The following is a 17934-nucleotide window of genomic DNA, read 5'->3' on the forward strand; positions in this document are numbered from 1 at the left end:
TTCAGAAGAATTGCCTAATCTGATACAGAAGGAGGTAAGAAAAACCAAAACAAATGATAACCACAATATTTAAAGGAAAGTAACACTGAAACAATTTAGCATTGTAATCAATGTAATACTCATCCTTGACTTCAGCTTGATAAGAAATATGCTTCCTACTCATCTGTAATGGACTGAGGCTTGAGTTGATGTACTGAGGTCCCAAGCATAAGGCTAAATAGTAATTGGACCATAGTCTATTAATATATATGCTTGGAGAAAGAATGGCCCCTGCCCACTCTTTGTACAAGTCCTCCTGTATTGTATAGAAAATGACGATTTTTGTGGGTGGAGGCAAAGGGGAGGAGAAGGAAGCGGAAAGAGAGACTGCTGGCTGGCGTCTTGTCACAGCTGCTCGCATTGCTATCGCGACCGCCCTTTACTTCCAAAGCCCTCTGCTAGCTGGCTTCCTGTAGCAGCTGCCCATACTGCTATTGCAATCCTTCTTCACCTCTACTGAAAATAAAGATTGAAGATTTTCCCCTTAACCTGAATTCCTGACTCCGGCTGATTTTAAATACTCAGTCATCACACTCATCCACAAAACAAGATAACTATAGAAGAAGGCCTATATTTCCAGAAATGTTCAATATTTTGATTTGCTCTGTAGGTTTTACTTGCTACAAGAAAGAGTTCTTTTTTTAAAGGGGAGTCATTAAATAAATGCTTCCGGAGACGTCAGTGGCAGAACCAAGATAGTGGAGTAGAAAAATACTCAGCTGATTTCTTCCAACATTCCCCTCCAAATGACTTTGAAATAATACCTCAAATCAAATTTTGAAATAACAAAATCAGCAAAAGATTAGAATGAGACATTCTTCCAGGCCAAGACAAGTTAGAAGGTTGGCAAAAAGATCTGTGACATGAGGGTAGAGGCTAGGTAACTCAGAGCCTACAGGGATGAAACAGGTGGTTAATAACAAAAGCAGCAGCAATTTCAGGAGCCCTCAAGCCAGAGGCAGTAAAGGGAATTAGCAACTAGCCAGAAAGAGCATCAAGGGGATGTTGTGCTGGCACTAGACATAGAACCAGACTTTACCAACTTCATTGCCATAGTTCATACTTCATTGGGCACAGAAGAAAACTTCTGTGGGAATCCTGAAGGGCAATATTATTTCTATCCCAAAGGGATCAGGAATGCTTGGAACAATATCACTTCTGATCCCAAAAGCAATGGGGCCCTTTCTGAGTAAGGATCAGAGTACAGACCAAGATAGCAGTGACCACACCTCTCCCCAGGTTCATTTTACCTGGGAAGAAACAAAAACTTGCAAACCCTTAGAATCATCTCTAAAAACACACTGAAAAAACAAAACAAGGAATAGAATCCAATATTAGCATTTAATTCAAAACTAAGAAATAATGTGGGAAAAAGGAATAAATTACAAAATTACCAAAAAAAAAAAAAAAACAGGTTTCCTATGATAATTCCTATGATAATAGGATAATAGGATAATAGAAAAAATCAAGACATGAACTTAGAAAAAAATTAAATCAAACCAGTTCTAAGCAAAGCCTCAAAGAAAAATGTGAACAGGATTTCAAGAAATCCTGAAAAAGCTAAAAAAAAAAAAAAAAATTAAGATTAAGTAAATGTGATAGAGGAAAAATTAGATGAAAAAATTTTGAAAGCAAAGAAATAAATTGTGAAAAGACAATAATTTGGTAAAAAGAGGCAAAATACTTTTGAAAATAATCTCTTAAAAAACAGAACTGGTCTAATAGAAAAAGAGATACAAAAGTTGGCTGATGAAAAAAACTATTTGTATAGCAGAACTGGCCAAATGGAAAGGAGGTATAAAAGTTCATTGATGAAAATAATTCCTTAAAAATTAGAATTGGTGATAAATGGTCAAAGGATAAGAACAGAAAATTTTCAGATGGAGAAATGAAAACCATTTCTAATCATATGACAAGGTGCTCTAAATCACTATTGATCAGAAAAACACAAATTAAGACAACCCTGAGATACCACTACACACCTCTCAGATTGGCTAAAATGACAAGAAAATATAATGACAAATGTTGGAGGTGATGTGGGAAAACTGGGACACTGATACATTATTGATGGAATTGTGTATGGATCCAGCCATTCTGGAGAGCAATTTAGAACTATGTTCAAAAATTATCAAATTGTGCATACCCTTTGATCCAGCATTGTTTCTTTTGGGGCTATATCCCAAAGAGATCTTAAAGGAAGGAAAGGGACCCACATATGCAAAAATATTTGTGGCAGCCCTTTTCATAGAGACAAGAAACTGGAAACTGGGTAGATGCTCATCAGATGGAGAATGGCTGAATAAGTTATTGTATATGAATGTCATGGAATATTATTATTCTATAAGAAATGATCAGCAGGACGATTTCAGAAAAGCCTGGAGAGACTTACATGAACTGATGCTAAGTGAAATGAGCAGAACCAGGAGATCATTGTACAGGGCAACCTCAATATTATATGATGATCAATTTTGATGAACGTGATTCTTTCTAACAGTGAGATGATAGATGCCAGTTCCAATGATCTTAGGATGAAGAGAACCATCTAGACCCAGAGAGAGGACTATGGGAAATGAATGTGGATCACAATATAACATTCTCATTCTTTTTGTTGTTGTTTGCTTGCATTTTGTTTTCTTACTCATTTACTTTCTTTTTATCTGATTTTTCTTGTGCAACAAAAGAAATGAATAAATATGTTTATATATGTTGGATTTAACATTTTATTGAGCCTATATCCCAAAAAGACCTTAAAAGAAGGAAAGGGACTCACATGTGCAAAAATGTTTGCTTTTAATATGTTTAACATATATTGGATTCCTTGCCATCTTGGGGGGAGGGTTGGGGTGAGGAAGGAGAAGAAAATCTGAAACACAAGGCTATGCAAAGATCATTGTCAAAGTATCCATCCATATATTTTGAAAATAAAAATCTTTAAAAATTAAAAAAAAATTAGAATTGGGCAAGTGGAATTTAATGACTCTATGAGACATCAAGAAACAATAAAACAAAGTCAAAAGAATGGGGAAAATAGAAGAAATTGTGAAATATCTTATTGGAAAATTAACTGACTTGGAAAAAGAGATAATTTTAAAGAGAGATAATTTAAGAATTATTAAATTATCTGAAAGCCATGATCAAAGAAAAGAGCTATACTATAAATATTCATATTTCCATATATTATCAAAGAAAACTGTCTACGTATCTTAAGACTACAGGGTCAAACAGAAATTGAAAAAAATCCATAGATAGCCACCTGAAAGAGAACTCAAATGAAAACTCCCAGGAATATTATAACCAAATTCCAGAGCCCTGAAGTTAAATAGAAAATACTTCAAGCAGCAAGAAAAAAAAAATTCAAAATCATGGAGCCACAGTAAGATCACACAAAATTTAATAACTACAACCTTAAAGGAGCAGAGAGCTTGGAATATGACATTCTGAAAGACAAAAAAGTTGGGATGACAAACAAGAAAAACCTACCAAACTGGGTATTATGCTTTAAGGAGAAAAAAATGACACTTAATGAAATAAAAGACTTTCCAACATGCCTGCTGAAAAGACCACAGCTGAATAAAAATTTGACTTTCAAATATAAAACTCAAGAGAAATATAAAAAAGGTAAACATGAAAGTCAAATCATCAGGGACTCCATAAGGTTAAACTGTTTACTTTTCTATATGGGAAGATAACTTAAGACCTTTATTATTATTATTTGGGCAGTTAGAAGGATTCTACACAGAAAGAGCATGAGAGAGTGAGTCAATTATGTTGGGATGAGGTGAAAAAAAAAATCAATAGGCAAAAAAGAGAGATACCTTGGTAGGAGAAAGAGAGGAAGAATAGGGAAAGTTATCTCACAAAAAAGAAGCACACAAAGAACTTTTACAATGGGGGGAGAATAAGGGAAAATGACCATTGTTTAAATCTCACTCATGAAGGAATTTGTGACCAAAGAAGAACTAGAGATCATTACTGATCACAAAATAGAAAATTTTGATTATATCAAGTTTAAAAGTTTTTGTAAAAACAAAACTAATGCAAACAAGATTAGAAGGGAAGCAATAAATTGGGAAAACATTTTTACAGTTAAAGGTTCTGATAAAGACCTCATTTCCAAAATATATAGAGAATTGACTCTAATTTATAAGAAATCAAACCATTCTCCAATTGATAAATGGTCAAAGGATAGGAACAGACTAGTCTCAGATAAAGAAATTGAAACTATTTCTATTCATATAAGGTGCTCCAAATCACTATAGATCAGAGAAATGCAAATTAAAACAACTCTGAGAAACTACTACACACCTCTCAGATTGGTTAAGATGACAGGAAAAGATAATGACGAATGTTGGAGGGGATGCGGGAAAACTGGAACAATGATACATTGTTGGTGGAACTGGATTCACAGAATTCAACTATTCAAGAGCAATTTGGAACTATGTTCAAGAAGTTATCAAACTGTGCATACCCTTTGACCCAGCAGTATCCCAAAGAGAAGGAAAGAGGCCCACATATGCAAAAATATTTGTGGCAGTCCTTTTTGTAGTGGCCAGAAACTGGAAACTGAATGGATGCCCATCAATTGGAGAATGGCTAAATAAATTATGGCATATGAATGTTATGGAATATTATTGTTCTGTAAGAAATGACCAACAGGATGATTTCAGAGAGGCCTGGAGAGACTTATGGTAAGTGAACTGATGCTAAGTGAAATGAGCAGAACCAGGAGATCATTATACACGGCAACAAGAAGCCTATACAATAATAAATTCTGATGGACGTGGCTCTCTTCAACAATGAGATGATTCAAACCAGTTCTAACTATTTAGTAATGAAGAAAGCCATTTACACTCAGAGAGAGTACTATGGGAACTGAGTGTGGACCACAACATAGCATTTTCACTCTTTCTGTTATCGTTTGCTTGCATTTTTTATTTCCTTCTCAGGTTTTTTTTTTTCTTTCTAGATCTGATTTTTCTTGTGCAGCAAGGTAACTGTATAAATATGTACACATATATTGTATTTAATATATATTTAAACATATTTAACATGTATTAGACTACCTGCCATTTAGGGGAGGGAGTGGGGAGAAGAAGGGGAAAATTTGGAACAGAAGATTTTGCAAGGATCAATGTTGAAAAAATTATCCATGCATATGTTTTGTAAATAAAAAAGCTATAATTAAAAAAAAAAAAGATAACACTTTGTTTTTTAAATTTATTTTTATTTTATGGGAAAAAAAATAAGTATTTCCATAATGAGTATAATAAAAAGATGATTGCACATGAAACTGCAAAAAAAAAAAAAAAACTAACTCATATACATTGTTTCAAAAGAAGAAAAGGGGAATACATACACACATACATACATACATGTGATGACAATGTATTTAAAATCAGCTGGAGTCAGGAATTTTCTCCCTCTCTGCATCCACTCCCCCAAGACAGTAAGAAAAACATGTGCAATTAAATATGTGCAATTCTTCTAAATGTATTTTCATATTCGTCATGCTATGCAAGAAAAATCAGATCAAAAGAGTAAGGGAAAAAAAAAAAAAGAAAAGAAACAACAACAAAAGGTAAAAAATACCATGTTGTGATCCACACTCAATCCCCACAGTCCTCTCTCTGGCTACAGCTGGCTCTCTCCATCTAATAGACTAGCCTTGAATCATTTCATTGTTGAAAAGAGCCACGTTCCTCAGTGCTGATCATCACATAATCTTATTGCTGCTGTGGGCAATGTTCTCTTGGTTCTACTCATTTCACTTAGCATCAGTTGATGTAAGTCTCTCCAGACCTCTCTATAATTATACTGCTGATCACTTCTTATAGAACAATAATATTCCATCACATTCATATACCATAACTTATTCAGCCATTCTCCAACTGATGGGTATCCAGAGTTTCCAGTTCCTTGCCATTATAAAAAGGGCTGCTACATTTTTTCACATGTGGATCCTTTTCCTTTTTTTATAATTTCTTTGGGATACAGGCTCAGTAGAGACATTGCTGGATCAAAGAATATGCACCATTTGATAGACCTTTGGGCATAGTTCCAAATTGCTCTTCAGAATGTTTGGATCAATTCACAACTCCACCAACAATACATTAGTGTCCAAATTTTTCCACATTCCTTCCAACGTTTGTCATTATCTTTTCCTGTCAACTTAAACAAGAGATGTGTAGTGGTACCTCAGTTGTCTTATTTTGCATTTCTCTCAATAGTGACTTAGAACATTTTTTCATATGACTAGAAATGGTTTTAATTTCTTTGTCTGAAAATTATCTACTTATATCTATTTATCAACTGGAGATGACTTGTATTCTTATAGATTTGAGTCAATTCTCTATATATTTAAAAAATGGGTTTATCAGAACCCTTGGCATACATCAAATTTTTTAAAACTTGTTTTCATTGGGGCATCTAGATGGTGCAGTAAATAGAGCACCAGCTCTGAAGTCAGGAGGATCTGAGTTCAAATCTAGTCTCAGACACTTAACATTTCCTAGCTGTGTGATCCTGGGCAAGTCACTTAACCCCAACTTCCTCAACCACAACAACAACAACAACAAAAAATTTGTTTTTATTAATGTGTGTGTTCCTTCTGTGTATCAGATTGCAACCCCTCTCTTCATTAGAAGATGAGTATCCATGAATTAGTGATAACAGATAACAAATCATAGAGCCATAAAATATTAAGTCATTGATAAGTGCCTGAGCAAAGACTAGAACTCAGGTATCTTGATTTCAAAGTCCAATGCTTATTCCAGTATACCATAAAGTCTTGTTTCTATTACTTTCTATTATAAGTCATGGAATAATATGCAAAGAAGCACTAATTCACAGTATTGAAAGACCTATTATCTTTTCAGGAAGTTTGTAAATTTCTAAATTTTTATGAATTTTTTTTTTTTTTGCAAATTTTCTAAGATCAAAAATAAATAAAACTATCTCAGGATTCTTTTAGGTTTATAAAATTCAAAGTTGTAAGGGACCTTAGATATCAAGTACTTCCTTCTGCAAATGAGAAAACTGAGCAACACAGAAGTTACTAAGTGCTTGAAATCATGCTATACAGATATCAAGGAGCCAATGTAGGATTCGAACACAGATCATCTTTCTCCAAATTCATTGTCTTTTACGTTACCTCTTACAAATTGTTAGAATTCTTACAAGGTGCTAAGTCAAGTGGAATTGATAGAGACAATGGTTGTTTAGCAGGATGTTTAACAGTTCTCTAGATGTACTTAGTACTTATTATAAGTTCCACAAGAGTCACACCTTTAAGAGAGTATATATAAGGCTCTCAAGCCCATTAAGGAGGAAGCCCACAAGCTCACAAGCCCACTCTCAGAAGCGGAGTCAGATTCATTCCAACTTCCATCTTTGTGCTGGCTGGAGACATTCAGAGGAAGAGAGGCTGAAGCTGGTAGAGACAAAGGACTAGCGGCAAGAGCTCTTGGAACCAAGGAGAGAGATAGGCCTCTAAGAAAGCTAACCAGGCCCAAGGAAGGAGACAATACTTGGAAAGAGAAAATAAAGGATCTGGACTTTAACTCCTGGCTCAATTTGAGGTTATTATTATTCTGAACTGAAACTAAGGCTGCCTCCAGAAGCCCCCCAAGAGACCTGCTCCCAGAGAACAATGTATTTTTAGAGAAGAACATTACACAAATGACAGCAAAAAATTAAATAAACACATAACTATTGTCTCAATTTTGACCATCCACATATCCAATACAAGTTAAGAAAATAGTAAAAAGTTAAACTGGAGAATATGTTGATAATTGGAAAATAGTTCATCTAGTAAGCCTGTTGGCCTAAAGAAAATAGAAGAAATCTAAAACAAGACAAAATGAGAAAAGCAATGTTACTACCTAAAACAGAAGAATGTGCTACTTTGGTGAATCATTGAGACCTATTCCACAGAAATATACTGCAAGGACTAAGAATCTGGAGAATATCATCTGAAGTTATAAGTTTAGGTATAATACACTGAGAGATACACACACATATGTGCAAGCTTCAACTTGCTTTGATTATTTATTTCATGTGATAGTCTCAAGGGAGCACTTCTTTACTTAATTCTCCAAAGGAAAAATGTTTTTCACCACTCAAAGAAACCTGTTTAAAAACATTAACAATTACTTTTCATTTTATTTTACAAACATTAATTATCATTCCCTACTAGTTCCGTAACTGAACAATTTTTTAAAGAGAAAGAAAAAACTCTCGTAACAAAAAGATATTGTACAGTGAAATAAATTTCCACATTGGCCACATTTAAAAATGAATGTCTATTTTGCATTTGAAATTCATCACCTCTTTGGCATAGCTAATCGTTTGGACTTATAATTTATCTTTGCATTTAAAAATCATTCAAAATACTTTTTCTTTATAATACTGTCACTGCATAAATTGTTCTCCTATAACATTATACAAAGTAATAGCAAAATTTTTGATGATCAATTATGATAGACTTAGCTCTTCTCAGTAATACTTAAAAACTAAGACAATTCCAACAGACTTGGGCTGGAAAACACCATCTGCATCCAGACAGAATTATAGAAACTAAATTCAGATCGAAGAATACTGTTTTTATCTTTTTGGTGTATTTGTTTTTCTAGAGATTTTTTCCCTTTTGTTCTAATTTTTCTTTCACAAAATGACTAATATGGAAATATGTTTAAAATGACTGTACATGTATAATCTCTATCAAACTGCTTGCTGCCTTGGGGAGGGGAGAGGTAAGGGGAAAAAATGGAGAAAAGAAAATTTGGAACTTAAATTCTTACAAAAATGAATGTTCAAAGTTATATTTACATGTAATTTGGGAAAAAAATGTATTTTTTGTGGTTCATGATGCTATATGGGGAAGGGAGGGAGGAAGGGAGGGGGAAGAGAGAGGTAGGGAGGGAAGAAAAAAGGGAAGGAAGGAGGAAGGAAAGAAGGGAGGAAAGCATAAACCGGGGTTAACAAGATGGCAAGTAATACAGAATTGGTCATTCTAACCATAAATGTGAACGGGGTAAACTCCCCCATAAAGAGGAAGCAGTTAGCAGAATGGATTAAAAGCCAGAATCCTACAATATGTTGTTTACAGGAAACACACCTGAAGCGGGGAGATACATGCAGGTTAAAGGTAAAAGGTTGGAGCAAAATCTACTATGCTTCAGGCGAAGTCAAAAAAGCAGGGGTAGCCATCCTGATCTCAGATCAAGCTAAAGCAAAAATTGACCTAATTAAAAGAGATAAGGAAGGACACTATATCTTGCTAAAGGGTAGCATGGATAATGAAGCACTATCTATATTAAACATATATGCACCAAGTGGGGTAGCATCTAAATTCTTAAAAGAGAAACTAAGAGAGCTGCAAGAAGAAATAGACAGTAAAACTATAATAGTGGGAGATCTTAACCTTGCACTCTCAGAATTAGATAAATCAAACCAGAAAATAAATAAGAAAGAAGTCAAAGAGGTAAACAGAATACTAGAAAAGCTAGATATGATAGATCTCTGGAGAAAATGTAATGGAGACAGAAAGGAATACACTTTCTTTTCAGCAGTTCATGGAACCTATACAAAAATTGACCATATATTAGGACATAAAAACCTCAAACTCAAATGTAGTAAGGCAGAAATAGTAAATGCATCCTTTTCAGACCACGATGCAATGAAAATTACATTCAACAAAAAAGCAGGGGGAAGTAGACCAAAAAATAATTGGAAACTAAATAATCTCATACTAAAGAATGATTGGGTAAAACAGCAAATCATAGACATAATTAATAACTTCACCCAAGAAAACGATAATAATGAGACATCATACCAAAATGTATGGGATGCAGCCAAAGCGGTAATAAGGGGAAATTTCATATCTCTAGAGGCCTATTTGTATAAAATAGAGAAAGAGAAGGTCAATGAATTGGGTTTGCAATTAAAAATGCTAGAAAAGGAACAAATTAAAAACCCCCAGTCAAACACTAAACTTGAAATTCTAAAAATAAAAGGTGAGATCAATAAAATTGAAAGTAAAAAAACTATTGAATTGATTAATAAAACTAAGAGTTGGTTCTATGAAAAAACCAACAAAATAGACAAACCCTTAGTAAATCTGATTAAAAAAAGGAAAGAGGAAAATCAAATTGTTAGTCTTAAAAATGAAAAGGGAGAACTCACCACTAACGAAGAGGAAATTAGAGCAATAATTAGGAGTTACTTTGCCCAACTTTATGCCAATAAATTCGACAACTTAAATGAAATAGAAAAATACCTCCAAAAATACAGCTTGCCCAAACTAACAGAGGAAGAAGTAAATATCCTAAACAGTCCCATCTCAGAAAAAGAAATAGAACAAACTATCAATCAACTCCCTAAGAAAAAATCCCCAGGACCAGATGGATTTACATGTGAATTCTACCAAACATTTAAAGAACAATTAACTCCAATGTTATATAAACTATTTGAAAAAATAGGGATTGAAGGAGTCCTACCAAACTCCTTTTATGACACAGATATGGTACTGATACCTAAACCAGGTAGGCTGAAAACAGAGAAAGAAAATTATAGACCAATCTCCCTAATGAATATTGATGCTAAAATCTTAAATAAAATATTAGCAAAAAGATTACAGAAAATTGTCACCAGGATAATACACTATGACCAAGTAGGATTTATACCAGGAATGCAGGGCTGGTTCAATATTAGGAAAACTATTAGCATAATTGACTATATCAATAACCAAACAAACAAAAACCACATGATCATCTCAATAGATGCAGAAAAAGCATTTGATAAAATCCAACATCCATTCCTAATAAAAACACTTGAGAGCATAGGAATAAATGGACTTTTCCTTAAAATAGTCAGGAGCATATATTTAAAACCATCAGTAAGCATCATATGCAATGGGGAAAAACTGGAACCTTTCCCAGTAAGATCTGGAGTGAAGCAAGGTTGCCCACTATCACCATTATTATTTAATATCGTATTAGAAACACTAGCCTCAGCAATAAGAGTCGAGAAAGATATAAAAGGAATTAGAGTAGGCAATGAGGAAACCAAACTATCACTCTTTGCAGATGATATGATGGTATACCTAGAGAACCCCAGAGATTCTACAAAAAGCTATTGGAAATAATTCATAATTTTAGCAAAGTAGCTGGCTACAAAATAAATCCCCATAAATCCTCAGCATTTTTATACATCACCAACAAAACCCAACAGCAAGAGATACAAAGAGAAATTCCATTCAGAATAACTGTTGATACCATAAAATATTTGGGAATCTATCTACCAAAGGAAAGTCAGGAATTATATGAGCAAAATTATAAAAAAGTCTCCACACAAATAAAGTCAGACTTAAATAATTGGAAAAATATTAAGTGCTCTTGGATCGGCCGAGCGAACATAATAAAGATGACAATACTCCCTAAACTAATCTATTTATTTAGTGCTATACCAATCAGACTTCCAAGAAAATATTTTATTGATCTAGAAAAAATAACAACAAAATTCATATGGAACAATAAAAAGTCGAGAATCTCAAGGGAACTAATGAAAAAAAAATCAAATGAAGGTGGCCTAGCTGTACCTGATCTAAAATTATATTATAAAGCAGCAGTCACCAAAACCATTTGGTATTGGCTAAGAAATAGATTAGTGGATCAGTGGAAAAGGCTAGGCTCACAAGACAGAATAGTCAATTATAGCAATCTAGTGTTTGACAAACCCAAAGCCCCTAACTTCTGGGAAAAGAATTCATTATTTGATAAAAACTGCTGGGATAATTGGAAATTAGTATGGCAGAAATTAGGCATGGACCCACACTTAACACCATATACCAAGATAAGATCAAAATGGGTCTATGACCTAGGCATAAAGAACGAGATTATAAATAAATTAGAGGAACATAGAATAGTTTATCTCTCAGACTTGTGGAGGAGAAAGAAATTTGTGACCAAAGATGAACTAGAGACCATTACTGATCACAGAATAGAAAATTTCGATTACATCAAATTAAAAAGCCTTTGTACAAATAAAACTAATGCAAACAAGATTAGAAGGGAAGCAACAAACTGGGAAAACATTTTCACAGTTAAAGGTTCTGATAAAGGCCTCATTTCCAAAATATATAGAGAACTGACTCAAATTTATAAGAAATCAAGCCATTCTCCAATTGATAAATGGTCAAAGGATATGAACAGACAATTTTCAGAGGATGAGATTGAAACTATTACCACTCATATGAAAGAGTGTTCCAAATCATTATTGATCAGAGAAATGCAAATTAAGACAACTCTGAGATACCACTACACACCTGTCAGATTGGCTAAGATGACAGGAAAAAATAATGATGAATGTTGGAGGGGATGCGGGAAAACTGGGACACTAATGCATTGTTGGTGGAGTTGTGAACGAATCCAACCATTCTGGAGAGCAATCTGGAATTATGCCCAAAAAAATATCAAAATGTGCATATCCTTTGATCCAGCAGTGTTTCTATTGGGCTTATATCCCAAAGAAATACTAAAGAAGGGAAAGGGACCTGTATGTGCCAAAATGTTTGTAGCAGCCCTGTTTGTAGTGGCAAGAAACTGGAAAATGAATGGATGCCCATCAATTGGAGAATGGCTGGGTAAATTGTGGTATATGAATGTTATGGAATATTATTGTTCTGTAAGAAATGACCAGCAGGATGAATACAGAGAGGCTTGGAGAGACCTACATGAACTGATGCTAAGTGAAATGAGCAGAACCAGGAGATCATTATACACTTCGACAACGATATTGTATGAGGACATATTTTGATGGAAGTGGATTTCTTTGACAAAGAGACCTGAGTTTCAATTGATAAATGACGGACAAAAGCAGCTACACCCAAAGAAAGAACACTGGGAAACGAATGTGAACTATCTGCATTTTTGTTTTTCTTCCCGGATTATTTATACCTTCTGAATCCAATTCTCCCTACGCAACAAGAGAACTGTTCGGTTCTGCAAACATATATTGTATCTAGGATATACTGCAACATATCCAACATATAAAGGACTGCTTGCCATCTAGGGAGGGGGTGGAGGGAGGGAGGGGAAAAAAAAATCGGAACAGAAATGAGTGTCAATATAATGTAATTATTAAATAAAAAATTAAAAAAAAAATAAAAAAAATTAAAAAAAAAAAAAAAAAAAGAAAATAGAAGAAATCTAAAACAAGACAAAATGAGAAAAGCAATGTTACTACCTAAAACAGAAGAATGTGCTACTTTGGTGAATCATTGAGACCTATTCCACAGAAATATACTGCAAGGACTAAGAATCTGGAGAATATCATCTGAAGTTATAAGTTTAGGTATAATACACTGAGAGATACACACACATATGTGCAAGCTTCAACTTGCTTTGATTATTTATTTCATGTGATAGTCTCAAGGGAGCACTTCTTTACTTAATTCTCCAAAGGAAAAATGTTTTTCACCACTCAAAGAAACCTGTTTAAAAACATTAACAATTACTTTTCATTTTATTTTACAAACATTAATTATCATTCCCTACTAGTTCCGTAACTGAACAATTTTTTAAAGAGAAAGAAAAAACTCTCGTAACAAAAAGATATTGTACAGTGAAATAAATTTCCACATTGGCCACATTTAAAAATGAATGTCTATTTTGCATTTGAAATTCATCACCTCTTTGGCATAGCTAATCGTTTGGACTTATAATTTATCTTTGCATTTAAAAATCATTCAAAATACTTTTTCTTTATAATACTGTCACTGCATAAATTGTTCTCCTATAACATTATACAAAGTAATAGCAAAATTTTTGATGATCAATTATGATAGACTTAGCTCTTCTCAGTAATACTTAAAAACTAAGACAATTCCAACAGACTTGGGCTGGAAAACACCATCTGCATCCAGAGAGAATTATAGAAACTAAATTCAGATCGAAGAATACTATTTTTATCTTTTTGGTGTATTTGTTTTTCTAGAGATTTTTTTCCCTTTTGTTCTAATTTTTCTTTCACAAAATGACTAATATGGAAATATGTTTAAAATGACTGTACATGTATAATCTCTATCAAACTGCTTGCTGCCTTGGGGAGGGGAGAGGTAAGGGGAAAAAATGGAGAAAAGAAAATTTGGAACTTAAATTCTTACAAAAATGAATGTTCAAAGTTATATTTACATGTAATTTGGGAAAAAATGTATTTTTTGTGGTTCATGATGCTATATGGGGAAGGGAGGGAGGAAGGGAGGGGGGGAGAGGTAGGGAGGGAGGAAAAAAGGGAAGGAAGAAGGAAGGAAAGAAGGAAAGAAGGGAGGGAGGGAAGAAGAAAGGAAGTTGTTCTGCTAGTTCTGCTTACTTCAGTGAAACTAATTCAGTTCAGAACAGCATCAATTCATTTTTTAACAGTCTCCTTTGAAATTATTCCATAATTTCTTATGAAACAACAATACTCCACCATATTCATATACATAAATTTGTTTAGACATTCACCAGTATATGGGTATGTCATTACTTTCTGATATTTGGCTACTACAAAAAGAACTGCAATAAATATTTTTGTACGTTTGGATCCTTTTGCTCTTTTTTTGTTCACTGAGTTACTAGTATTAATATGGCTGGATCAAAAGGCATAAAGTTTGGTTAACTTTAAAGTCACAATTCCAAAAAAGGAAATTTATTTTAAAAGTTATTTTTATCAGGTGCAGCTAGATGGCACAGTAGATGGCCCTGGAGTCAGAAGAAGCTGAGTTCAAATAAGACCTCTGACACTTAATACTTACTAGCTGTGTGACCCTGGGCAAGTCACTTAACCCCAACTGCCTAAACAAAAAACAAAACAAAAAGTTAATTTTGTCTGGACTAAATATTTTAATAACTTTACCAATGGAAAAGTCAGTCAAAATCTTAAAAAATAAATAAAATACATATCACAGCAGGGCAGGAGAAGGAAACTATTATAAGCTATTTTCCACTTCAAATCATTCCAGCAGCACAAATCAGGCTTTCTGGATTGCTAAAATCTCTTTGTTTTAGTGTTCCATGGTCCAAATATGAACAAAATATTAATTCAGGGAGTATTAATATAATATTTATTATTATGTTTTTAATTTATGTTAAAAATTTTTGTAATGAAGAGTTCCTTATTACAGTGTGTTGTCAAACTTTTTCCAATCCCTTTTCACTGGATAAATTTTTAACAACCCCAGATATGTAGATGTATAAAATAGATATATAAATCAAACATTTACTGATAATCATAATTTCACAATCCCTACAACTTAGCTATTTGACAAAGTTAAAAAAAGCTTTGCCTATCGGGTACAAATATTTAAGTTCTGGATTGTAAACCTATCCTATCTTATATCAGAAAAGAACAAGTTTTAATCATTCACCTGAATAGCTCATATTGAGCTATGATTTCATCAGTGATATGGTTCCTCCATTGATGCAAATTCTAACCCTTCTAACATCTTAATAAAGGAGCTCCTAAATTGCTGTAGTAGAATAATATTCACCACTGTAATGAGCTTGTCCAAATTTAGCTAGGTTGGTATCTGAAAAAAAGCCATGTAATATCTGGTTAGGCTCATACTCAAAGCCTTTGCAGCTTAGGAGGAGCTTTTTTATTGCATGACCTCCTCCAAGGTCACTTCCGTTCCACAAGAAGACAACAGAATAGGACTTTGATGGGGGGAACAGAGAATGTAAGTAATTAAACATTTAATTGGTAATGTTACCAGATAGGACATAAAAAACTGACAACTATAAGTCTCCTTATATTCTAGAAATTAGTTTCTTTAGTAGTGATTTATGGATCCCCCTAATCTTACAAAATGTCCTGTATAATCATGAAATAGCACCTCATAATGTTTTCTTACAAGGCTCCCAAGTACAGCAAATCTTTCATTACTCAACATAAAACATCTCCCCAAAAACCTAATCTTTCCATTCTACCCATCAATGCTCTGTACCTACTCTTCCATTCTCTATATATCCATATATTATTCCACCCTCCATACGCTCAGTAGGACCCGAGCTTGATTTTGTCCTTGAAGTCTTCTTTGACTACTCCAAGTATCAGTGATTTCTTTTCTTTAAATTAGCATATACTTAGTATAATTACTAGTTTGAAAAAATTAGTCTATCTTTGTTATACGATTTTAAGTAACACTTGAAAGGTAATATATTATTTAAATAATATGTATTACCCTAAATTGCCTAACTTCTTTATATGTATCCAGGTATTATATAAGTGAATATATATATCATATTTATGTATATGTGTCTGCTGGTATTGTATATGTATGTATATATGCACACAAACTTGAAAAGGCGCAGAAACCTCTACTTTCTCCATCTCTAACGAAGAGTGAAATATATAAATGCCTCACAGAATACTGAGCACAAGACATTCAATAAATATCTGATGCTGAGAACCTTCTTCTAGGTTCAACTTTACATAACAAGACACCTGATTCCTTCGTATCTGTCACAAAAATCAACTTCACTAAAGTATAAAGATTTCAAACAAAACGAGCCTTCTACAATAAGGAGAATCACTTCACTCCTACAGAGAAAAATGCAATATTCCTCTTGGAGAACACATAGACCACCATTCTATTGCACTTAGCATGTAATACTGCACACTAAGAGTTATTTGTGGTTGTGTCTCATCACGCAGACTGTAGCTACCTAATGGCAGAGGCAACACCTTGTCCAAAGTTGGTATGGCTCTAGAACCTGGGCAGTGCTACACCAATAGGCATGTTGAATGAGGAGTGTAATCTGGGATCAGATTCAGCGTGTCACAACGAAGCACACCTGCAGGCACCTGGGAGACTCCACTGGGGCATGGAGCACTCCAAGCTTCCGTTTCTGACAACAGCGATGCTTTACCTGAAGCTAGGGCAGCCTATCCCATCTCGGTCACCTGTCCCCACCCTCCCTGGCTCACTGCTACACATTCTGCCTCAGCTAAATCTCCAGAAAACTCCTTCATTCATTCAACAAACGGACACAACCATGCACTTGCCCAATTCAAGGCACCGGTGGGGAGGAGGTAGGGGAGGAACAAAATATGACAGTCCCCGCTTTCACGGAGCTTACAGGGACAAGGCACACGTACAAAAACCCACGCAGGACGCCGGGTGCACTGGGGACGCGCAGTCAGCGGGGTGCGAAGTGTCACCGCGGTGGTTCCATCGGGTCCCACCCCCACTCCCACCTCCCCAGCACCTGTCGGCTGCAGCCTGAGCCCCACCCTGGGCCATATACCCGCCCTTCTCCCGCACTCTCAGGATCTCAAAAGCCGCCCCCGCCAGACACGCGATTCTCCATCTGTCCCGCATCCCCGCGCCCGGGGCCTCACTCACCCGGGCGGTAACCTTATACACAGTGTACCCCCTCGGATGCCGCTGAGGCTCGGTGACTGTGTAGAAGCGCGCCAGCTCCGCAGCCCGCTCCCGAGGAGAGGACATCCTCCCGCCGCCGTCACGGCTGCCGCCGCCGCCGCCACAGTCCGCCCGGGACCATCAGAGCATCTCTGGCCAGCTTCCTGCCCGCCCTCCCGGCACAGCCCCGAGGAGACCGCGAAGGAGGAGGAGGAGCCCCGGAAGGCGGATCCTGGGCATCCCTAGTGCGCGCGACTTCTGGGCTACTCCGCTTCCGGGTTGGGAAAACCACTTCCGGAGTCAAGTCGGCTTCAGACTGGGGCGGGCCTCGGCAGTCGGCGCGAGTGGCTCCTGGGCTTAAGTCCGGAACCACCGGACCTTGACCCGAACCGGAAGTCCAGTCGGGAGGCGTTAAGAATATCCCCGTGCCTCCGATCCTGCGAGGGTCCTACCCGTTACTGTGAAACTCAAATATCCCCTCTGCCTTTGTCACC

The 17934-nt window shown here is 35.5% G+C and overlaps 1 protein-coding gene across 2 annotated transcripts in view; it reads right to left on the bottom strand.

The window, feature by feature from the left end:
* Positions 1-17686, bottom strand: part of RPS6KC1 (ribosomal protein S6 kinase C1) — a 213771-nt gene extending 196085 nt beyond the window's left edge. For both annotated transcript variants that reach the window (XM_051998401.1, XM_051998400.1), the window contains exon 1: positions 17423-17686. In XM_051998401.1, the coding sequence (XP_051854361.1) occupies positions 17423-17527 (105 nt within the window). In that variant the 5' untranslated portion in view covers positions 17528-17686. The remainder of the gene's footprint in view (positions 1-17422) is intronic.
* Between the last annotated feature and the right edge of the window lie 248 nt (positions 17687-17934).

The sequence above is a fragment of the Antechinus flavipes genome, chromosome 4, assembly GCF_016432865.1.
Source record: "Antechinus flavipes isolate AdamAnt ecotype Samford, QLD, Australia chromosome 4, AdamAnt_v2, whole genome shotgun sequence".
Lineage (NCBI taxonomy): Eukaryota > Metazoa > Chordata > Mammalia > Dasyuromorphia > Dasyuridae > Antechinus > Antechinus flavipes.